This window comes from Astyanax mexicanus, chromosome 11 (genome assembly GCF_023375975.1).
Source record: "Astyanax mexicanus isolate ESR-SI-001 chromosome 11, AstMex3_surface, whole genome shotgun sequence".
In the NCBI taxonomy this organism is placed as follows: Eukaryota; Metazoa; Chordata; class Actinopteri; order Characiformes; family Acestrorhamphidae; genus Astyanax; species Astyanax mexicanus.
Window position 1 is genome coordinate 19,555,716 of NC_064418.1, and position 25,209 is coordinate 19,580,924.

General features: G+C 39.8%; 1 protein-coding gene across 2 annotated transcripts in view; it reads right to left on the reverse strand.

Moving 5' to 3' along the window:
- The window catches only part of hecw2a (HECT, C2 and WW domain containing E3 ubiquitin protein ligase 2a), a 113,832-nt gene that overhangs the window by 55,656 nt on the left and 32,967 nt on the right, over nt 1-25,209 (reverse strand). For both annotated transcript variants that reach the window (XM_022663426.2, XM_022663424.2), the window contains exons 5-9: nt 18,640-18,709; nt 15,858-16,027; nt 14,276-14,418; nt 11,533-11,633; nt 1,492-2,243 (exon numbers count right to left, since the gene is read on the reverse strand). In XM_022663426.2, coding sequence (XP_022519147.1) covers nt 1,492-2,243; nt 11,533-11,633; nt 14,276-14,418; nt 15,858-16,027; nt 18,640-18,709 — 1,236 coding nt within the window. The remainder of the gene's footprint in view (nt 1-1,491; nt 2,244-11,532; nt 11,634-14,275; nt 14,419-15,857; nt 16,028-18,639; nt 18,710-25,209) is intronic.

Consider the following 25,209-nt stretch of genomic DNA (forward strand, 5'->3'; position numbering starts at 1 on the left):
CATGGAAGAAACCATTTCTCACTCACAATCATAAACGCAAACGTTTGGAGTTTGCTAAGCGGTACTGGGACTTCAACTGGGACCGTGTGCTTTGGTCAGATGAAACAAAGATAGAGCTTTTTGGCAGCAAATGCTCTAAGTGGGTCTGGCGTAACACAAGAGCTGAGTATGCAGAAAAGCACCTCATGCCCACTGTGAAATACGGCGGGGGATCAGTGATGCTGTGGGCCTGTTTCTCTTCTAAAGGCCCTGGGAACCTTGTTAGGGTGCATGGCATCATGAATGCTCTAAAATACCAGGACATTTTAAAACAAAATCTGGTGGCTTCTGCCCGAAAGCTGAAGATGGGTCGTCACTGGGTCTTTCAGCAAGATAATGACCCTAAACATGTGGCCAAATCTACACAGAAATGGTTCACCGCACACAGAATCAAGCTCCTCCCATGGCCATCTCAGTCCCCAGACCTCAACCCCATTGAAAACCTGTGGGGTGAGCTGAAGAGGAGAGTGCAGAGGAGAGGACCCAGGTCGTTGGATGATTTAGAGAGAATGTGCAAAGAGGAATGGTCAAAGAGCCCTCTTTCTGTATTCTCCCATCTTGTGAAACATTACAGGAGAAGATTAGGTGCTGTTTTGTTGGCAAAAGGGGGTTGTACAAAGTATTAACATCAGGGGTGCTAATAATTGTGGCACACATGATTTGATGTTAAATAATTATTTCTTAATGTGGGATTTTTTTCCTACTGAATAAATTCACTTGAGTTAAAGGTTGTATTTTACTCTTTTTTTCCATTGTGGTCCTATATTATTTTGAACAAAACTCAATTTATGAGAAGCTAAAGAACACATCTTAACCAGGGGTGCCAATAATTATGGAGGGCACTGTATATCTGACCTAAATGGATGTTCAGATGCAGCTTAATCTGATTGATTACCCACAAATTATTACAGGTTTTAACTGATGCTGTCTCTGCTGCTCACAGACTTGGAGCTTGTCTGCTTATCAGGCACATTTTGGTGTGTTTAGGTTTCTGCCTGTGTGAAAACAAAACCAAACCAAGAGAGAAAAGTAAAAATACTCATCAACTGATTCAGACCAGAGAAACAAACTACAGGTGTGAAAATACCCTTATTTTATGTTGTGCTGTTATGAGTGTTTTAGATGCAGCAGTTTGTTAAACACCTCAGTGTCATTGCTGGACTAAGTATAGTCCATCAACACCGTCCTGTAACCAGCATCCTGTGGGCAGCATCCTGTTGGCAGTGTCCTGTGAGCTGTGTCCTCTAGGCAGTGCCCTGTAACCACTGATAAAGTGGTGAGCAATACAAACTGTGCACCAACAGATTTAGATCTTTCAGATTCAGGACTTTACTTCATCTACAAGGTGAAGCTGCTAGGTAGGACTATGTAATAGACTTTCTATAGGGTGCTAACCACATTAAATGGGACAGAAATACTTGAGGAATTTAGACTAAAAAGCTCATCAGTTACCTGCATGGCAGGGCTGGCAACTGGGCCACTGTCAGAAGCCATGGATGAAATGTCCACCTCTGTGGCCAGTTCCTCACTGGGCCCCAGACCATCCTCCTCCCCTTCCTCCTGCCGTTCCATTAGGCTAGCTGTCTCTACTTCTGGAGCCACAGAACTGGGGACCGCCTCCGGCTCCAGAACCACCTCTGTCTCCACCTCTGACTCCTGCCCAACCACCTCCTCTGGTTCCTCTCCCAGTGGTTCCTCTCCTTCTGGTTCAGGTTGCTCGGCTACTTCTGTGGGCTTGGGAAAGACGGGCAGTTTTCTGGGAATAACACTGTGGACCATGCTCAGAGTGGATGGCCCGGAATCGATCCCAACAGACCGCTCCTCGTCTTCATCAGAGTCGATGTGCAGCATGGCGCTGAGGCGGGTGTGTGTAGGAAAACTTGAGCAGAGTTTAGGGGAAGCTGCACACATTGGCCGTTCTCCAGGACCTTTCGGAGCCTCGATTTCATCCAGTTGATCACTAAAGGCACCCTGAATCGCATCAGGGGAAGAAAGGCCTTCGTCATACAAAGTTGGGCAGCACGTCTCGGTATCAGGTGACTGGATGCTGCCTCCCTCACCATTCCTGCGGGAACCTTGTGACCCTGTGGGGGAAGCACCTCCAGATGTGATGGGAAGAGCGTGGGGCAGATCCTCATCATCGGAAGGGGTACCAGGGGGTCCATTCAGGGCTGCCACTCCAAGAAACGACTCAGAGGAGACATCTATTGGATTGAGAAACCAAATAGCGTTTTAGCAATAAGATTTTAAACAAAAAAAATATTAGTTTTTGGTTTAGACACCAAACTATAGTCTGACACAAAACCTCTATATATAACTATTACTGTGTAACTCCCCCCTGATGTAGCTTATACAGGGTGTTGTGTGTTAGTTAAAGAAACAATATTTACTACATAACAACAAGATTGTAAAATGGCTACCACAATACAACATTAAAATATTGGTGAGAGTTGTTGAAGCTAACATGGGTTAAGGAGCCTGAACCTAAGGACACAAACAAGCACATTTTTCGATGGCAGTGTATTACATTTGAAGCTGCAATGAGTGGTTATAGAGTTAATTTTTTTATGTGTACTGGTTGCTGCTGAGGTAGCTGTGACCTGTCTGCTTCTTCATAGAGACTGACAGAAACTCACATTAACATGTTTTAACATGACTCTATTAGCCAGCACTAGCCTTTACCTTAAACTCTCGCTTCCTATATAAGATGCATGTGGACCACTGAGTGATAAGTTGCCTAACTAAGATTAGCTAACCTACCTGTTTAAAAGAAAATTAGCAGCTCAGTATCTGTCTTGTAGCCCTTCTGGGATCTCTGTCTCTGATCTACCAAATGCTTTAGCAATGTTTAAGTTAATCTTTTTAAAAGGATGCAATGGCTGCAGCATGCTGTGTTTACCTGCTGTTGTGTTCCATACCTGGCAACCTGGGATGTGGAAATAGGGCTGACACAAATAGATTTTTGCTCCGTAACAAAGAGGGGGTGGGGATGAAATTAAACTATAAAAAACCAATAGCCATAACGGATGCAACGGTACAGTGTGGCCACGGTTCGGTTTGTATCGCGGTTCTTGGGCCACGGTATCGGTTCGGTTTCGATATATATCAATATTAAAGCTTAGATTCTCTGCCCGAACCCGACCCAACCCTAGACCCAGGCTTCCAGAAAATAGTCTGTGACATAGGCATCTGTTTTTTAATGCTATTTTTATTTTATGTAAAGCTCTGGTGTGATAATCACAATATAGCCAAGTAACCAAGTATTCTCATTTACAAAAACAAATGAAATAACAAAAATTGAAAGTAAAAAAAAAATAGTTAACTGAAACTAATAAAAACGGTAGTTAAAAGAAAAAAAAACTTTACTAACTGGAACTGTATTGAGATTTTATAAACTAATTAAAATGACTGTGAGAGAATTAAAAAATCTGGAAATCACAATGTATGATTTTTTAAATAATTTATTTGTGTGTTACTGCTTCAAATAAGTATTTAAACACCTGTGAAAATCAATGTTAATATTTGGCACAGTAGCTTTTGTTTGGTACAGTAACTTTTGCAATTACAAAGGTCAATCGTTTCCTGTGCACACTGCAGCAGGGATTTTGGCCTATTCCTCTAGATCAGCCAGGTTTCTGGGCTGCCATTGCGAAACATGGAGTTTAAGTTTCCACTGCAGAACCTTGATATGCTTCTCATGGAGCCACTCTTTGGTTATTCTGTGTAAGGATATTTAATGCGGTACCCTAATTGACATGCACATAAATGGACATTAGCATTTTTTAACAAACAGGAATCAGCCTAAAATGTGTTGATTGTATAATTTGTTGATTAAAAGAAGTTTGAAGCCTGACTAAAGTGCAGTTGACACCTCTTGCTACCTGTGTCCCCCACACTCAGCTCTACCTGCGGTAACCAAGCTTCCAACTACAATACCACACCATGACATCACGCTCACTCCTGATCACGACACCTTCAGGAAGTCTCGAATACTGATTACCCCTCAGTATATATAGACCATGCTCACGCTCACTCGTCGCTGAGTAATTGTTTGGTTTGTCCTGCATTACAAAGTGTTTCTCTAGCCCTCTATTGTTATTCTGTGTATGATCTTGTTTTCGGGTTTTTCCGACTTTGATTTTTGCCTACGCCTGTGTATTGGATTTCCGTGTATGACCTGGACTGTTTATCGTTTGTGGATTACTGCCTGCTCTGCGATACCCCCTTGCCTGTGTATGAACTTTGGACTGTCTCTCGTTTATGGTATGGTTACCCTACGTTATATATCTCTGGTATTGTACCTGCTCACCTGTATACCTACTGGTTCTTTTAATAAACCCTTTAACTTGTATTCACACAAGTCTCATCCTTGTCTGGCCCTGACATATTACTCGGCCATAATGACAGAGACTGTGGATATGGAGTCTCTTGCTTACCCCTAAACAGGGGAAAAGATCTGTAGCTGCTTACGCATTAGAGTTTAGAACGCTAGCCGCTAGCAGTGGCTGGAATGACCTCACTCTCATCAGTGTTTTTCGCCACGGACTCCACCCTGAGATTCTGAAGGAGCTAGCTTGTAAGGACAACTCACTCACCCTGGATCAGCTCATCTCCTTGTCCATCCGCCTGGATCAGCTCCTGTCCAGAAGACCCAAAGCTACAACCCAGTCTCCTGTGGATACGGAGAACCCAATCCTGCCATGTGCTCCAGTTCCTGTGAACTCCACTTCTCCGAGCTCCGAGCCCATGGACATCAGAAAATCCTGACTGTCTGCTGCAGAACGGCAACGTCCGATTCGTCTCCACCTGTGTCTCTACTGTGGTGAACCAGGTCATTTCAAGGATGTATTTTACGAAGTTAGATCTCCGCATCGCGTATAATCTGGTGCGCATTAGGGAGGGGGATGAGTGGAAGACTGCTTTTACCACGACTAACGGCCACTGCGAGTACCTGGTAATGAGTTATGGCCTTGCTAATGCTCCAGCTGTCTTCCAATCATTCATAAATGATGTATTCCGTGATTTTCTTGGCCACTTTGTTGTACTTTTAATAGACGGCATTTTGATCTATTACCCAGATTTGTCCACGCACATCCAGCAGGTTTGTCAGGTGCTCCAATGTTTACGTGAGCATAATCTCTTCATTAAAGCCAAGAAATGTGAATTCCATGCACAAAGGGTCACATTTCTCGGCTATGTTATTAGTTCTAACGGTGTCCTGATGGACAATGACACGGTCTCAGCCATCACTAGCTGGCCAGTGCCTCAAACTATTAAAGAACTCCAGCGATTTCTAGGTTTCGCTAACTTCTATAGACGGTTTATCTGTAACTTTAGCTGTATCGCCGTCCCTCTTACTGCGCTCACTAAAGACGCTGCCGAGAAACTAAAGTGGTCTCCCGAAGCGAAGCGCTCGTTTAATAAGTTAAAAGCAGCATTCATCACCACTCCAATCCACAAGCACCCTAAACCCAAATTGCCCTTTGTAGTGGAGGTGGATGCCTCCGAGTCCAGTGTAGGTGCGGTCCTCTCAAAGCATAGTGGGTCGCCACCCAAATTGTTCCCCATAGCCTTCTCCTCGCGCAAGCTCACTCCTGTGGAGCATAACTATGGGATAGGGGATAGGGAATTTCTGGCTGTCAAGCTAGCCCTAGAAGAATGGCGTAACTGGCTGTTACTGACTTACCTGTATCTGATGGTTATACTACTGTGCTTACTGTGGTAGACGATTCTCTAGAGGGGTTAAGTTTATCCTATTTCCCGCCTTGCCTACTGCCTTTCAGACTGCTTAAGCCATCTATTCACATGTCTTTAGACATTATGGTATTCCTGATGATATACTATCTGACCGTGGTCCACAGTTTACTTCCTGTGTGTGGAAAGCCTTTTTCGAGCATTTAGGGGTACATGTCAGTCTCACATCTGGTTTCCATCCTGAATGTAATGGTCAATGTGAGAGGGTTAATCAGGAACTCAGGAAATTCCTCCGTATTTACTGCCACAAGCACCCTACTGACTGGTCACAATATCTTATCTGGGCCGAAATTGCACAAATCTCCCTGGTAAATTCAACTTCTGGTCTCACCCCCTTTCAGTGTGTTCTGGGTTTTCAGCCTCCTCTTGCTCCTTGGACTGCAGTGTCCTCCAAGGTTCCTGCTGTTGACGAATGGATGAAGCGCAGTGAGCAGGTGTGCGAGGACACACATCGTAAGGTCTCCGAGGTACTACGGACGTACAAGGAGAGAGTTGACAGACGTCGAGGGGGAGGACTCGTCCATGTATGCTATCCGGGAGGTGCTGGACTCACACAGGCATGGAGGTATTCTACAAAAACTCATTGACTGGGAGGGGTATGGTCCGGAGGAGCGCTGTTGGGTGGCTGCCAAGGACGTGTTGGACCCTGCGTTACTCACGGAGTTTCATGCCCGTTATCCTGGTAAGCCTGCCCCTAGGCACCGTGGACGTCCCACGATTGTACCTGCTCATCTGTATACCTACTGGTTCTTTTAATAAAGCCTTTAACTTGTATCCGCACAAGTCTCATCCTTGTCTGGCCCTGACAGCTGGGTCTGAAATGTATCTTGTTCGTATGAAATTTGAATGTGTTTAGTATCATTTTAATGGTCTCAGTGCAAGAAGTACTATGGTCTTAGTGAAGAAATTTGAAAGATAATCTAAAGGTAACGTTTTTGAACTTTGGAAGAAATGTCTCCATTCTGAAGAGACACTCCCCTTCCTGTTCCTGATGTGTTTATAATTGCCCCGTGATAATCAAACACTGTGTTAAACAATAGTCGTGATGGTCAAAGGTATCCAAATGTAAATAGTGCCAAATTCTAATTTCTATGTAAATACTATGCAATATTCCTATCGTTATCTTGTTTGACTTGGTATTGTGGACTGTTTAGGAATATTGTTTCATATGTCAATGTAGGTCACAGTAGACAATAGTTAACAGTTAATCTGTAGTAATTGTTTGTTTAATTTTTTTTCTAGTAGGCCTTAGAGCCTAAGAGGTCTGTAGTCTGAGATTTTTTGAGTCTCTAGATTTTCATAGTTATATAGGGAGTTTCACTGGGTGCTGAGGTAAACAGAAAGTTTGATAGTTATGTTCTGTAACCGCTAGTATTTACTAAGTTCTGGACTGCTGAACATCTCAACCCATACACTGGGCTGTTTTAACATGTTATGTAGTATTTTGGGTGTTGTGTACTCTTTATGCCTATGGGCCCTATCATACACCCTGTGCACGCGTCCTTAAAATAGTGTTGGAATATATTAACGCTGATGAAATGACGTGAGTTCAGGTAAATTTCTGGCGTGTTTCTATCTTGGCTGCATAAACAGTCAGTCGCGCAGCCAGAACTGAATCACGATCACTATGCGCACTGCGCTCCCCACACACTATACCACACACAATCACTTCTTTACCACCTTTACCTTTAGTAAAAATCACCCCGCCCAGAGCCTTCAGCAAAAAAAAAAAATACTTTAAAATCTGCACAGTAACTATACGTTATTATTAGTTATATTTATTTCTGACAGTTATAAGGATTCATATTTATGTTCAGTTCACAGACTTAATAACTGTAGGTTAATTGTTACAGATGCTTATTCTCACTCAAATGCTGGAGTTTTAGAAATAAAAAATTAAAAGAGAAAAGCACTTCAACTAAACATTCATTTGTTTTATTTCATTTCACTATTATTTAACTGAAATTCACATATTTATATATTTTTTTATATCTGAAAAATAAAACACTTTGTCACCCTGGCGTCTGGTGCTGCCTGTCAATTATATAAAAAATAAAACATTTGAAATACACAGAAATATAAAGCTATATGTTAACGTTCGTTTCTTATCACCAGGGCAAATTTATTAAAATATTAAATATATTAATTCATTAACTAAAATCTGTCCAGTGCTCTAAAAAGCCGCAGGCACACGTAGCAGAGCTTGGGATTACCTCTGTTTTCTTTAAAAAAAAAAAGTTTTTTAATAAATAATGCCGGATTAAGTGTTGTAAAATACATGGTATAAACTCACTATAGCCACATATTTACTGTTATTTAATCAAGAGAAATCAGGCAAAATACGCTGCGCCTCTCTCTCTCTCTCTCTCTCTCTCTCTCTCTCTTTCTCTCTTTCTTTCGCAGCATGGGCACTGCACACGGTGCTGCGTGTGACATAATCCCTGAGTGGCGTCAGTGAGAGCAGCCCTGTTCTTAATCAGAATGTAGACAGTGTGACTGTCAGTCAGTCCTGCCAATTTAGCGACTAAAGCGACTACCGACAAATCTAGCGACTTTTTGTGGTGTTATTGGAGACTTTTGGTGGCTGCTGCCGTGAGCCCCGCCCACATCACTCACAGTGCAGTCTCTCAGTCAGAGCTTACACACCGCTCCACCAACACCGTGCCCACAGCCACCGCTGACTGACCCCGCCCCGTATTTACAGATCAGGATGTGTCTTCAGTGTGACACGAAAAAAATATTGAATTTAACTTACACAGTCTCAGTCAGTCACTCACCTCATTCACCACATAGCCTGTCACTCACCACCTCCACAGTGTCTGCCTCTTTATAAAAAGCTAAATATCTATTGAACCATTGAACAATTTGTCTATGATAGCTTTAAAAATACAGAAAACGTAAAAAAAAAAAAAATAAATAAAGCAAACAAAAACCCTAAAAAAAAACGTAAATTAACAATTCTGGCTAACTGCTGCTCTTAACATCAATAACATTTAAGAACACGGCAAAAAAAACTCATTCATGTAATTCAAGTAAAAATTAAGTTACTGTAAAAAATGACAGCCTATTTAAAAAGCAACAGATGTTCATTTTTAACATTTCTAACATATTGAGGATGTTTTTTACACACTTTTTTCACTCCCACAACCTTAATCCTTTTACAGCTTCAAAAACATGTATTATGCAAATTAGGTGTTGACGTCATTTAGCGACTCATTTAGCGACCCCACCCAACCCCGAGAACATCCACCCCCCACCCCCAAACCCCCCCGCTCCCAGGTGTCCTGGTTTACCCAAATGAAAATATGGTCACCCTACCTGTAAAGTTAATCAAATATTGTCAAATATAAAGGATAAGTTAAGGTTTTGGTGAGCTGTTTCAATGATTTGAAACTGAAACTAACTGAAACTGAAACTTTTATTATTCTGCGCAGTTTTCTGAGCCTGTGATTGTTTAACATAAGTTTTTTAAATGAGTTTATATTTTATATATTTATTTTTATTAATTTAATTATTTTATTGATCAAATTAGTTAGTTTTTTCTTTATAAGTGTCAGGGCCAGACAGGAACCAGGCAGGTGCGGACACAGTTTACAGTTTTTATTAAAAGGCTTAGATGGTACAGGGGTTATAAGCACAAGCAGGTACAAAACCAATGAAGGGTAACAGGGGAAAACCATACCATAAACGTGAGACAGTCCAGAGTTCATACACAGGCAAGAGGTGAAAGGGAGCAGGCAAAAATCAGAGTCGATAATACAGTCCAGGTAATACATGGGAGTAAATCCAACACACAGGGCAAAGGCAAAAAGGCAGAGTGATAAACACAGTCCAGGTCATACACGAGATAAATCCAATCAGAGTGCGAAGGCAAAAATCGAGGTCGGAAAAACACGGAAAAAGGATCATACACGGAAAAATCAAACAATGGCAAGAGAAACGCTTTGTATTGCAGGTAAACCAAACAAATACTCGACGAGGAGTGAGCGTGAGCGTGGTCCTTAAATAGTGCCAGAGATTAGTACTCAGGACTTCCTGGAGGAGTCAGGTGGTGCGTCAGGTGAACAGGTGTGTGCGTGATTTCATGGTGTGGTGCTTTCTGGGTATTGTAGTTGGAGACTTCAGAAGCACAGACAGGGCTGAGTGTGGGAGGCACAGAAGTGCTTTCAGCACCAAACATGACAATAAGATATAAATTCTTTACTTTTTATGTTACTTTTTATTATTTTTCCTTTTTTACGTATATATTTTATTATTATATTTTTAAATATTTTTAATCCTGTTAAAACTCTAAATGTTTAGCGGCATTGTAAATGAGGGTCCCCCTCCAGTGTAAATAATGGTTGATTGCTTAATTACTATTTAGTGTTGCAAACCCAAAGACACAGGACATGCACCTAAATCCAGCGGCGCAATGCGCAATTAACTAGTGCGCTATAGACCGCTAAAAAAGGGCTCTCAATTTCCTATCACTAAACTATTTAACCAGACCTGGTTTTACTTAGACAAATTATAATTCTTCATAAGTGTGTTACTGGTCATTGTTAACTGTTTATTTTAACCTAAGTCTCATCTAAAGTACCGTAAAGACGGAATACGCATTCTGAGGAAAGGCATGGGCGTGCAGTCTTCCCTCTACACTTGGCGGTGTGCTTTGGGTCACTGTCATGTTGGAAGACCCAGCCATGGCCCATCTTCAATGCTCTAACTGAGGGAAGGAGCTTGTTCCCCAAACTCTTACAATACATGGCTCCGGTCATCCTCTCCTTAATACAATGCAGTCGTCCTGTGCCATGTGCAGAAAAACACACCCAAAGCATGAGGTCTCCACCCCCAAGTCTTACAGTAGTGATGGGCTTTTTGAAATGGTACTCATGATTCTTTGTCCTCCAAACACAGCGAGTGGAATTAAGACCAAAACAATCTAAGTGGTGGCAAAGTGGCAAAGTGGTGCTTGGCCTGTGATTGTGTTAAATGAGTTTTTTAATGGATTGTTGTTTTTGTCCATTCTTTTGTTTTGTTTATATATATACATTTTTCCTTTGAGTGTGGTTTGGTTTGTTTAATTTTTATCCCCAGAAGCGTATTAGTTTTTTCCGTTTTTTATTAGTAAAGTCGTGTGGAGTTTTTCGTTTCTTATTTTTTTAAATTCGTTAGATTGTATTTTTGTCAACATTTTGGGTTTATTTTTGTTTGTTATTTTTTTAATAATAATAGTAATTACACAATTTATTTTCTTTTGTTCATTTTTTTAACGGGGCAAGTAACACAATAGTTACTTTTACTGGTAACTAGTTACTTTTATAGTGAAGTAACTCCGTTAGTAACTCAGTTACTTTTTTGGAGAAGTAACTATAACTAATTACTTTTTTAAAGTAACGTGCCCAACACTGGCAGTAACACACAAATTATTAAAAATTCATACATTTTGATTTCCAGATTTTTTTTAGATTATGTCTTTCACCTAAAATGAACATTTCAGACCCCTCCATGATTTAAGTGGGAGAACTTGCAAAGTCACAGGGTGTTCAAATACTTATTTCCCTCATTGTATAAACATTCATCATCATAAAAACTCTGTTGTGCATTTTTTCTCTCAATAAGTGTAGTATATCATTTAACCTGGCAATAACAGATACAAAAAACTCTAGACCCTACAAGCACAACACTGTAAAGATATTAAATCTGTTTTTGTGTGTGTGTGTGTGTGTGTGTGTGTGTGTGTGTGTGTTTTCTCACCATCCTGGTTAGTGGGCGTGAAGTCCACCTTAAACTGTAGCTGCCCACTAACATGGTCTGTAGGCAGCCGGCGGCAGAGGGAGAAGCTCAGAGACTGGTTCCTGTGGGAACCATGTACAGTAATTTAACCACAGCTTTTATTCAGTGTTCTCTGTGGTAAACAACAGCACTTAATTTTCACCCAGCTTCAATACTGAGGAAGTAGAGTGAGGCCCAAAGAGGAGGAGGCCTTTTAGTGTGCAGGGGTGTGTTTTCCAAAACCTCATAACCTCATACTTAAGAAAATTCTTAGAATTATGAGAACAAGTTACATAGAACTTAAACATGGAGTTTTATTACTGAAAACATTTCTTCCATTTTCCAAATAAAAAATATTTTCATTTATTTGTAGAAAATGAGAAATGCTTAAAATAATATGAAAGATGCAGTGTATTTAGACCTCAAATAATGCAAAGAAAATAAGTTCATATTAATTTAGAAACAACAATACTAATGTTTAAAGCGAAATCAATATTTAGTGGAATATCCCTGATATTTAGTCACACACAGCTCTCATGTGTCTCTGCATGTTCTCCACCAGTTTTACACACTGCCTTTGGGTGACCTTATGTCACTCCTGGCACAAAAACTCAAGCAGTTCAGCATTATTTGATGGTTTGTGACCATCAATCTCCTCTTAATCACATTCCACAGGTTTTTAATATATATCATATATTTCATACACAGCTCTGGAAAAAATTAAGAGACCACTTCAGTTTCTGAATCAGTTTCTCTGATTATTTATATGTTTATGTTTGAATAAAATGAACATTGTTGTTTTATTCTAAAAAACTACGGACAACATTTCTCCCAAATTCCAAATAAAAATATTTTTATTTAGAGCATTTATTTGCAGAAATCACAGTTAATCACAGTTTTTGTGCATCTCGGCATGTTCTCTTCCACCAGTCTTACAAACTGCTTTTGGATAACTTTTTCCACTCCTGGTACAAAAAACTAAGGTACAAAAAGAGGTGATTTTTTCCCTGAGCTGTATAGAATTTTTTCCCTGAGATGTATTTTATATACAGTGCCCTCCATAATTATTGGCACCCCTGGTTAAGATGTGTTCTTTAGCTTCTCATAAATTGAGTTTTGTTCAAAATAATATAGGACCACAATGGAAAAAAAGAGTAAAATACAACCTTTAACTCAAGTGAATTTTAAGGGGGAAATAAAATCCCTGATTAAGAAATAATTATTCTTCATAAAATCACCTGTTCCACAATTATTGGCACCCCTAACAATTCTTAGGAAATAAATTTAATAAAAGTATTTCTGTCACTTCTACAGTAGTTTACGAAGTTGATCAGAGTATGTAGGAACATTTAATTAGTAATTCACAACTTCCTGTTTCCCTGGGGTATAAATATGACGTGACACAGAGGCCATTTATCTTCAACATGGGAAAGACAAAGGAACATACCATTCAAGTGAGGCAGATGTGTGTTGACCTTCACAAGTCAGGCAATGGCTACAAGAAAATCGCTACTCGCCTACACCTGTCCATATCTACTGTCAGAGGAATTATTAAGAAGTTTAAAACAACTGGAACAGTGGTAAACAAGCCTGGACGAGGACGAAAGTTTATTTTGCCACCACGCACAGTGAGGAGGATGATAAGAGAAATAAAAAGTTCTCCAAAGCTCACTGTTACAGAATTGCAACAAATGGTAGCTTCTTGGGGTCACAAAGTCTCCAAAACAACCATCAGGCGCTATCTACATGCCAACAAGCTGTTTGGGAGGCATGCACGGAAGAAACCATTTCTCACTCACAATCATAAACGCAAACGTTTGGAGTTTGCTAAGCGGTACTGGGACTTCAACTGGGACCGTGTGCTTTGGTCAGATGAAACAAAGATAGAGCTTTTTGGCAGCAAATGCTCTAAGTGGGTCTGGCGTAACACAAGAGCTGAGTATGCAGAAAAGCACCTCATGCCCACTGTGAAATACGGCGGGGGATCAGTGATGCTGTGGGCCTGTTTCTCTTCCAAAGGCCCTGGGAACCTTGTTAGGGTGCATGGCATCATGAATGCTCTAAAATACCAGGACATTTTAAAACAAAATCTGGTGGCTTCTGCCCGAAAGCTGAAGATCGGTCGTCACTGGGTCTTTCAGCAAGATAATGACCCTAAACATGTGGCCAAATCTACACAGAAATGGTTCACCGCACACAGAATCAAGCTCCTCCCATGGCCATCTCAGTCCCCAGACCTCAACCCCATTGAAAACCTGTGGGGTGAGCTGAAGAGGAGAGTGCAGAGGAGAGGACCCAGGTCGTTGGATGATTTAGAGAGAATGTGCAAAGAGGAATGGTCAAAGATCCCTCTTTCTGTATTCTCCCATCTTGTGAAACATTACAGGAGAAGATTAGGTGCTGTTTTGTTGGCAAAAGGGGGTTGTACAAAGTATTAACATCAGGGGTGCTAATAATTGTGGCACACATGATTTGATGTTAAATAATTATTTCTTAATGTGGGATTTTTTTCCTACTGAATAAATTCACTTGAGTTAAAGGTTGTATTTTACTCTTTTTTTCCATCGTGGTCCTATATTATTTTGAACAAAACTCAATTTATGAGAAGCTAAAGAACACATCTTAACCAGGGGTGCCAATAATTATGGAGGGCACTGTATATATATATATATATGAGTCAAATAATAAACATGCTGTGAAACAACACAAATTTTTGGATACTGACCCAGACGCATGTCTCTCCATCAGCCTCTGGATTGGAATGTTGAGCTGACCCAGGAAGCGTTTGATGATTGGTCGACTTTTGGCGAATTTGTCCTTGACCTCAATGACCAGCACATCCGTCATCAGCGCCACAAAGGTGTGTCTCTAAACAAACAGATCAAAACTGTCCAAACATAAGTGTGTCTTTACTTAACTTTCTGTACTTCTGTAATTCACACTTCTGTATGAATTAGAATTGGTTTTTAATTAATACTTTTGCATATACATGGTCTAAATGTATACTGGTTTTAACTTATCAAATCAAATCAAATCAAATCAAATTTATTTGAATAGTCCTTTTTACAACTGGTGTTGGCACAAAGCAGCTTTACAGAAACATGATTACAGGACAAAGAATCAGGCAAAACATTAAACATAGAAAATACAGAATACAGAACCCCCAGCGAGCGCGGAGGCAGTAAAGAATACTTTTAATATAGCCCCATATTTATAAAGGAATCGCAAAAATGTTCCTATTATTTTGGTAAATTGTAAAGTGGTTGCTAGGGTGTTGTTAAGTGAATGCTAGATGGTTGACATGGTTTTCCAAAGTGATTGCTAGGTTGAAAATATGATATCTATTTTGGTTTTGATGTTGCTAAGCAGTTACTTGCTTTCAACTATGGTATCCAATGTGGTTGCTATAGTAATGCTATGAGGGAACTTAATGGGTGCTATCGTGTAGCAAGGTGGTTGCTATGGTATTCCAGCCAGATGCGATGATGTATGATATCCCAGATGGTTTCTGTCATGGCACAGGTGGTTGCTCTGGTGTTGAGCAACAGATGCTGTGGAACCGCATGTTGATGTTTGGGTGTAATCACTGTATTGTATAGATATTCTTTAGCTAAATTCATCACCACTGTACATGTAATTTAAACCAATACAATAAATTATTTCACACCAAAACCTGCTTCATACATTAACATGCACACACTGAGGCAAATAAAACTTTCCAGAATTCTGAAATTTCCCCATTAACAGCAAGTCCGAAATCTCTTTTCAGCCAAATGTTTAGCTAATGATAATGTATGCTATCATCACCACACATGGCTAAATAACTGAACTTTCCAAAGAAAGAAGGTTTAATCAGTTATAATATAGCTTTGAAGTTTTTTTTTCATCATTTTCTGTAATAAGTACTGCATTAACACATGCGGCACAGTCTTTCCAGGTTGCTGAAGGTAGAACATGCACTAAAACTAGTGTTGGGTGCTAAAGCTCTGTGTTAAACCTTTACTTAGCACATTAAAATATCCTAATTTAAGACACATCGCACTACACAATTATTTTTCTAAAAGCTTTTGTGTAAACCATTACTAAGCATAGAATATTGTTATTAATTTAAATATACATAAAAATAATGTTGTTTTGTCAATCTGTCATTTATTCTTTCATTTACATTTCAATACCCACTGATAAAAGCTTAAATTAAGAATAATCAAAAAGTTTGGTTGGATTAATCTAAATGATTAGTAAATTAGTAATGACGAGTATGCTGCAGTAAAATGTCCTGCAGTGTAGTTTGAGTGAGAGTATATCACCTCTCCGTGCCACACTGGGTTGGTGGTGTTGGTGGTGATGCCGGATCGGCGCTCCTGGCCATGGTGGGAGAAGGTTGGAAAGCCGCTGCGTTTGCCAGGGTGGATGCTCATCTTTAGGTAGGGGTCCGGATTAAAGAACATTCCCTTCTTCAGGCCCACCGCCCGGATTTCTACAAAACCACAGTCAGAGCTCATCTATAATAACTCTACATACTATAATACATTAAATCACATATACTAGATATGTATACCCTGCATTCCAAATCATTATGCAAATTATATATTTTCCTGGTTTTCCTAAATGGTTGATTCAAATGACAGTCAGTATAATAAAAGTCATCACCCGTTAAAAGTATAAATCAACTTTTATTAAACAAACATTCCAATGATAACAGTATATTCTTCAAAAAAAAAAAAAAAAACCTAAATGCACTGGTCCAAATTATTATGCACAGCAGAGTTTCAAAACATGTTATATTTTGTAAAGAACTGAAAATGGTCATTTGTTGAATTTGCAGCATTAGGCAGATTTCACATTCACTGAAATCAAAAGCTATTTCAATCTAAAACATCCTAAGAGGCCAAGTTACATGTTAACATATTGTGGCATTACCACTGGGGTGTAAGGGGTTAAGGGGGCGTCACGTAGAGAACAGGTGCACAGCCATGTATGGAGGGTGGCCCGACCTCCCCCGATGCAAAATGATCAGGTGAGGGGGGGGGATAAATTGAGTGGGAGGGTTTATTTCGGGGCATGCGGGAGAATTCTGGAGATTCTCATACATTTAAGGCTGTTGCTGTATGGACTTATTTTCTGTGAATTAAGAGAAATAAAACTACAGAGAAAAGGATGCAAGGGTCTCCAGTGTGCCAGCTCGCCACAATATGAACAATTCTTGCATCCATTGAGTTTTTGCAAAGTTTCTTTGTCAGAATAGCCCCTCAGAGGTGCTGTTTTGACGTGAACTGCCTCCCACCCTCATAGATCTTTAGCTTGATAATACTCCCAAGGTTCTCTATAGGTTTGAGGTCAGAGGAAGATGGTGGCCACACCATGAGTTTCTCTCCTTTTATGCCCATAGCAGCCAATGACACAAAGGTATTCTTTGCAGCATGAGATGGTGCATTGTCATGCATGAAGATGATTTTGCTCCAAAAGACACGGTTCTTCTTTTTGTACCATGGAAGAAATTGATCAGTCAGAAATTGTATATACTTTGCTGAGGTCGTTTTCACCCCTTCAGGGACCCTACAGGGGCTATCAGCTTTCTCCCAATGATTCCGTCCCAAAACATGACTCCGCCTCCTCCCTGCTGACGTTGCAGTCTTGTTGGGACATGGTGGCCATCCACCAACCATTCACTACTCCATCCATCTGGACCATCCAGGGTTGCAGGACACTCATCAGTAAAAAAGACTGTTTGGAAATGAGTCTTCATGTATGTCTGGGCCACTGCACCCGTTTCTGCTTGTGAGCTCAGGTTATGGGTGGTCAAATAGTAGGTTTATGCACCACAGCAAGCCTTTGAAGGATCCTACACCTTGAGGTTTGCAAGACTCCAGAGACACCAGCAGCTTCAAATACCTGTTTGTTGGTTTGTAATGGCATTTTAGCAGCTGCTCTCTTAATCCGATGAACTTGCCTGGCAGAAACCTTCCACATTTTGCCTTTATCTGCAAGAACCCTGGTCCAAGGCACTGCACTATTTGATGCGAAAGCAGAGAGATCCTTTTTCTTTTTTATTATGCTTGAAACCTGTGGCCTGCTTAAAAATGTGGAACATCTTAAGTAGTTTTCCTTTAATTGGGCTCTCCTGGCAAACTAATTATCACAGGTGTCTGGAATTGATTTCAGTGACCAAAAAAGCCCTGAGACACAATACCATCCATGAATTTAAGTGAGAAACAAATATATATATATTTTTGACACTTAAGTTCAATTTGCACAATAATTTGGAATGCCCTGTATTGCATCAATTACCAACATATTAAGTATACTGAACTGATCCAAAGTTCCAACACACCTATGCTTTAATGATTTTAAAGAATTTAATTTCAATAACAGACTTAAATGTTTATTTATATGTTATACATAAGCTATGAGGCTAATATATATAACATGTAATGGAAACTTGTACTTGGTACATATACGTTCAATGTGGAGTTTTTACAAGAATGAATTGAATTATAGAGAGAGTGATTATAATTATAAAGAGGATTTTTGGTCCTGGTCATGTGACTAGTCAAAAGATTTATAGATTTGTAGATCTGATATTATTAGTATGTAATCTTCACTGCTTTGTGGCAGTCTGAAACAGCAATGTGGGTAAATATTATCTAAATAGGAAAGCTGAGACACATTAAAAATAATCTGACATTCCCTTAAATTTTTTTTGTATATCACACCTGGCTCCTGGCATGAATTATTTCCCTCTCCCCATCCCCCAACTCCAGTTTAGTCCTTTCAGCTGCCCGGTGGTTGGCCCTGCCCTTATCTTCTATCTACTACGTTTTAAGCTTTTCATTTTGTTTCCTCTGTGTTTAAATAAACTCAAACTGAGAGTTGTAAATTTACTCTAGCTGGGATTAGTGTTTTAACTCAGCAGTTCAGTTGTAACTCTATTTAATTGTCACACATATACACTCAAAATGTGTTGGTTTGAACTCACGTGGAGTTTATGCATAAAGTTGCTGTGTAACGAGGGAGAAAGGATCCATTCCATTCAATCTTACAAGAGGTGTGCTCAAACTTTTGACTTTTGAATGGTACTCTGCAACCCACCTGAGAGGGTGAAGCTGAGCAGTTTTCGGCTGCTGTCTGAAGTCAGCTGTCCTTCACTTTGGCCTTCAGCCTGGAAACAGACTAAAATCAATACCACTCTGGCATCTTCTATCACTCCCTGTCTCTGCTGATTTTGTCTGTTTGTGCACAAATAAAGCTAATACCAGACAATCTAAAAACAAAAAATACCTAATCTTTATACAGATGTCAATCAGTCAGTCAGCTTTATTTTTTACAGCACATTTAAAAAACTTAAGTTTCAATTATACAATATGTGCTATACAATCAATTATGAACTTTCAAAATGAAGTCCCATAAAATACTGACATTTTAAGAAATGATAACAAATCAATGATAAGAATGAATTGAACAAAGCAAACCAAACAAAAACAATTTGACATATAGTGCAGAAGGAAATAAGTATTTAATCTCCCACTGATTTTAAAAGTTTGTACTCTGAAAATAATTAAACAGTCTATGATTTTTAAGGTAGCTTAAAGAGGACATGAACATTTCAGTTTGTACAAGTTTTCTAAGGGATTAAATATAATGGAATTTATTTGGGGGGGGGGATTTTTTATATAAAATGTTTACACACTAAATTAAAATATATATGTTTGTTATGTATGCGCTAGGGCGCCGCCATATTGCCCGTGCAGCACTGGTGACGTCACAAGATTGGTTGGTAGAAGACTCCAGGTACATATCTAGCGTAAAAGAGCTTGTTGTTTGTGGAGATTATGGATGAAGACGAAGCTAACTGGTCTAACGTGGAGCATTTACTCAGAGATCTTTCCTGTATAAACCTGAGCAGAACTTTTTAGATGCTTTTCTGAGAGCAAGATGTTTTGTAGGTGTCTATTCTCTCTCTACGTGGAGCCGGGCAGAAACCCTGCAGCATACTACTGCGGTAAAGTTAGTTTTATGTTTGACATTCGTGAGAGATTCGGAATTTCGGACTTCCTCCCCCTTAATCAAAATGGAGATTCATCACTGTAATTGTGGTTCCTTGCTATAATGAGGGAACACAACAAACTACAACCACAGTTTTTACTGAAGATTGTATATTTTACATCATATTTAACAAAAATACAGCCGCACCGATAGCGCTCTCTCCCCGCTTCTCTTCCCAACAGCTTGCTGCTCTCTTAGGGACCGTGGCACAATTACGGACCACAGCAAAAAACGAAAAAAACTATTAAACTCTCTTAAATGTGATTCCATGATGGCAAAACTAACAGTACGTTATACAAACATATATTGCCTATATATTACAAGCCTTAAAAATAAATATTTAATTTATTACTTCTTTATACAACTTTATTAGTCAAATAAATGCATTAAACTCAGTTATCAATGAATGTAATAGTCTCAAATCAACATTGTCATGTACATATACATCGTCCGTACATATTACAAAGCTTATTTTTAATGAGTCTGTTAATTTATTTTAAAATAGAATATTCTTTACATGTTACAAGGCTTATTTTTTTAATTAGTCGGTTTATATATTTTATATTAAATTAATTATCAAATAAATGCATTAAACTCAATCATCATTAGAAGTATTAATTTCAAATCAACTTTATCATGTACAGATATATATTCCTTACATGTTACAAGACTTATTTTTTTAATTAGTCGGTTTATATATTTTATATTAAATTAATTATCAAATAAATGCAAGCGGGCAGAGAGCGCTATCGGTGCGGCTGTATTTTTGTTAAATATGATGTAAAATATACAATCTTCAGTAAAAACTGTGGTTGTAGTTTGTTGTGTTCCCTCATTATAGCAAGAAACCACAATTACAGTGATGAATCTCCATTTTGATTAAGGGGGAGGAAGTCCGAAATTCCGAATCTCTCACGAATGTCAAACATAAAACTAACTTTACCGCAGTGCTGTTACAGTACCTCCAGTCTGATGATCTGTACATCCCAGTTGTTCAGAGGAAAAATTAAAACGGAGGAAAAAAGCCTCAGACTTCAGCTTATTTGTCCGGCACTAATGCCCCCCACTCAAAACCCTCTCCTCCACATAGTCTGGTCTAGGATTCTCTCGCTTCAGCGCCTCTAGCCACCGCTGAAGAACAGCTATCTGAGGCAAGGTATGAAAGTGAAAGTGAACCCTTTTCTCATTCTTCACCCTATAAAAGTATACTATACCCAGTATTACTACACGCAGGGGCAATACAAAAGTTCCCCCCCGCTTTGCATTGATTTTTGGTTTGAATTTTATTATTTATTGAGGAACTAAATTACTGTAGGCTCATAGTTTATGTTAATGAACCAACCTCGTGACATCACTTTCAGCGCTGGGACAAGATGGCGCTGCGCTTACTTAAGAAAATGACATTAAGATTGCTTATTATTTTAATTCAGTTTCACTGACAGCTGTTAAACTTATACAATTTGTTAGAGTGAAAATACATCTTGTGAATTATACTAAATACTTGAAGTGTTTCATGTCCCCTTTAATTGTAACAGTGAGTGTGCTGCCAGATACTAAATAGATAGAGACTTTAATTTTGAAGTGGAGATTTGGTCCTTGCAGCTGCCCTGCTTCACTCAGAAAGTTCCATAAAGCCCAGGGAGAGTGCTGTGTGAGCTGGCGAGAGAGAGGGCTGTAGCAAATTAAATCTAAAGAAATAAAAGGAGAAAAAGCTCTACCTACTGGCCATCTACCGGGATATCACTGGGGAAAGATTTTGAACTTTACATTTTAAATGTTGATGCTAGCATTTGTGAGTTTAAAAATTTTGTAGAAATATGTTGTTGATTTAGTGCTGTGCAAGCTAGCTAGCTCACAAGCAAGTTTCAGTTAGCATGAGGCATAACCATGTTATTTTAAGTTTAATATAAAACACTTGTTATATTTGTTATATTTAATTTAATTGCTAAGAGTAGCTTTATTTTCTATTAATGTACGGAAAAATAATTTAAGCAATGTTTCTATTTTTGTGTTTTGTATTATAAAGGTTTTCAACCTAATTGTAAACTAAATGAAGAGAAATCCTTCAATAAATCACCAAAGACAAAACTGGTTTATTGAGTTGTGCCGTAAAACCCCAGTAGTTGGCTAAGGCTCTTTTCAAAGTTAAAGCAGAGGTTGAAGCAGATTTCGGAGTAACTTGACAGTTGAAAACCATCAGAGTGTTGATGATAAGACGGCAGTGCTTAGTAACTTAAGTGCAGCCGCAGAACACGAAGATTAAAGCCTTCAGCAAGTCCATAGAAGACATCAGAGTTGGTTTAATGGCAAGATCTATATAATACACCAGCTTGTATCAGTAAATGTAAATAGAAAGCAACTAATTAAAAATTCAAAGCAAAATAAATAAATAAACAAGCCAAAACACTAGTACTATAAATAAAAGAAGTAAACCTCTCAGGTTAAGAATGGCAGAAGACATACTTGGCAAAAGTTTGGATCAGCTAAAGAAAGAAAGGGCAGTTGCAAAGAGCTGCTTTACAAGACTGGCTAACTACCTTAGTAGGACAGCAGTCTCTTTAACCGAATCAGAGCTCAGAGAAGAATTTGCAAAGCTCTCTGCTGCAGCACGGAGGATCAATGAAGCAAATGATGATTTCAGGGCTGGGCTTTTAGAAGAGGCTGAAAAAAAAGCAGAAGAAGGTGAAGAGGCATCACTTAATAGGGAGCAAGGGGCAGATATTGAGAAAGTCACCAATGACTGTGGGCAAAGATTGGAGGAGGTAAAAAGAATTGTACAAACTAACCTGTGGACCAGATACGGGGCAGATGAACTGATATCTGCCACTGAAAAAGCTGAAAAGGCCTGTGATCATGTACATTCAATAGCTGTGGAAAGTGTAAATTGTGAAGGCTATGAAGTCCATCTAAATGTGTTGTAAAAACTTCTCAAGGAGGCATCCACAACTCTATCAATCTGGGAGTCATGGGTCCCTGCAGCAGAGCGAGGTGACTTTCAAAAGAGGATTAGGTACTTAAAAGCAACATATAACACACTTGAGATGAAAAAGGCTGAGTTTGCAAGAGCACGGGGAGTTGCAGAAGAAATGCGGGCTCCAGTAGGTACTAGTGCAGGGCCAGGACCAGCGCCAACCTCGCAGACAATGTCTGTAGTAAAGATCGAGCCAACTAAACTGCCTACATACAGCGGCTGCAAAAGAGATCATCATCGCTGGAAGAGGGACTGGGAGAGTTTACAAAAGCAAGGTGAGCCATCCGGTTGAGAAGAGGTCAAAAAGATCCAGCTTTTAGACAGCATTGATGAGAAAATTGTTAAAGATCTTAGACTGTCCACCTACAACACCGCGACTGACATATTCAGAGTACTAACAAACAGATTTGGAAATAAGTGCTCCATTGCCTTAGAGATTGTCGAAGAATTGGATAAAATTCCACCCGTGAAGGGAAATCAGCCAAGGAAAATGGTGGATCTGATACAAGCATTAGAAAAAGCCCTTGCAGATCTCGCAGATCTTGGGGATACTGGCGCCATTAAAAACTCATTAATGGTAAAGTCCATAGAAAGCCATCTACCTGAATTTGTAAAGAAAGACTGGCTTGTCTTTATGGTGGACCCCAGCAATGATGTCACACAAGAGAACCATTTTGACATGCTTCTCACACTCCTGAAAAGGCAGGAGAAAATCTTTGAGAGATTGAAACACCTTAAAGTCATCGACAAGTCAGTAAAGCAGAGTGCAAACCTAAGAAAAGACATGCATCAACCAAAACAACAAAGAAAGATGAAGCAGGAGATGGGTGTATTGTCTGCGGAGATGAGAGGCACAAAGACAAAATATTCTTCTGTAAACAATTTAAATGGCTGAAGCTTTCAGAGAAGGAATCTGGTATCAAAAGAGCTGGTGCATGCAGGGAGTGCTTAGGATGCCACAAGGGTGAAGACGGCTGGAAAGATTCCTATTTATGCAGAAACAAAGATTGCAGAAAAGGGGCTTCATCAGATCACCACTTCTACCTCTGTCTAAGAGGGGAAAGCAGGAGGCAAGATGGTGAGAAATATCAGAGAGACAACAGAAGAAAAAAAAAGGCTTACAGAGGAACAGGAGAAGTTCCTGGGTGAACTTTCCCCAGAGTTGGCAGAAAGGTGTATGAAAGCATTTACCAACACTTCATCCAAAGTATGCTGTGCTGCCAAGCCGCATATTGGTCTTTTAAAGGAAAGTGGGCTGAGAGACCTTCCAGTAATTATGATGCTGATGGAAGTGACTGCAAATGCAGGGCAGAAGATTGGGACCCTTATAGACCGGGCTTCAGACACAAACTACATCACTCATAAAGCTGCTAACAGGCTGAATTTGAGAAGCGAGAAGATCACACTTGTTGTACATGGTGTTGCAGGAATGACCACTAAAGTGGCTACGAAAAGATATGTGCCTCAAAGGGAACTGAACGTTCACACGAGCTCATCTGCTATGGTCTAAAAGAAATTGCCAAAGTCCACCAGGCAGTCAGACCTGAAAAACTTAAGAGATTCTTTCCTGAAGTAGAGATTGAGGAACTGAAGAGGCCTGAGGAAATCAAACTTCTCATCAGTCACAGGGAAGGAAGACTTGCTCCACAGAGACTAAAAGTTGTGGGAGACCTTGTTCTGTGGAACAGCCCTCTTGGAAAAACAGTGGGTGGAGCACACCCTGATCTCTTTGAAGAGGTAAATCTGTCCGCACATAAGTCAAAGACACACTTTGTTCGTTCCATGACAACTGCAGCAGTCAGATATGAGGAGATTACTGGTGAGTTTGAGGCCAAGCACACTGCTACTAGTCACAGAGACTTCCTGGAATGGTGGAGATAGGACAGTGTCAGCGCTGCCTGTGAGCCCAAGTGTGGTGGATGCCGATGTGGAAACTGCCAGCCTGAAGGAAAGGAAATGACTCTATCAGAAGAGAGAGATCTTGAAATCATAAGAGACGGCCTTACCCATGTAGAGGAAGATGAACAAACCAAGTCTCCACACTGGGATGCAAGGTATCCTTGGATAGTAGATCCTGTTTCTCTTCCGAATAACAAGAGTGGTGTTGAGGCAACCTTTTTGAAAACGGAAAAACAGGAGAGAACCTGAGTGGCTCGGCGCATACACAGCTCAAGATCTATACCTTAGGTGGGAACATGATCATTGGTATTAATGTCAGGCTAGTGGAATCCAAGGCCAAGCTTACACCACTAGACCAGAAAGGAGATTCATCAAAGCTGAGGTCTGTGGTGCAGTCTTTGCAGCCAGGCTCAGAAAGTATTTTGAGATGCATGGGCGAATGGAGATTGAGCGCTGGTTCCACCTAGTGGACAGTCAAACAGACGTTCTTCGCCAACAGAATAGGAGAAATCCAAAAAGCTGGTCTGATTGAAGACTGGTGGTGGATTCCAGGAAGTATCAATGTGGCTGACATTATCACAAGGTGGTCTACTCTAAAAGATCTTCAAGAGGACACAGATTGGCAAAATGGACCAACATTCCTGAGACAGCCTTTGAAAGATTGGCCAATAAAGTCTGCTGGAGATGTTGCAACTGATGCAATTGACAGCATCAGTAAGCTGCAAAGGAAATCATTCTCAGCAGTA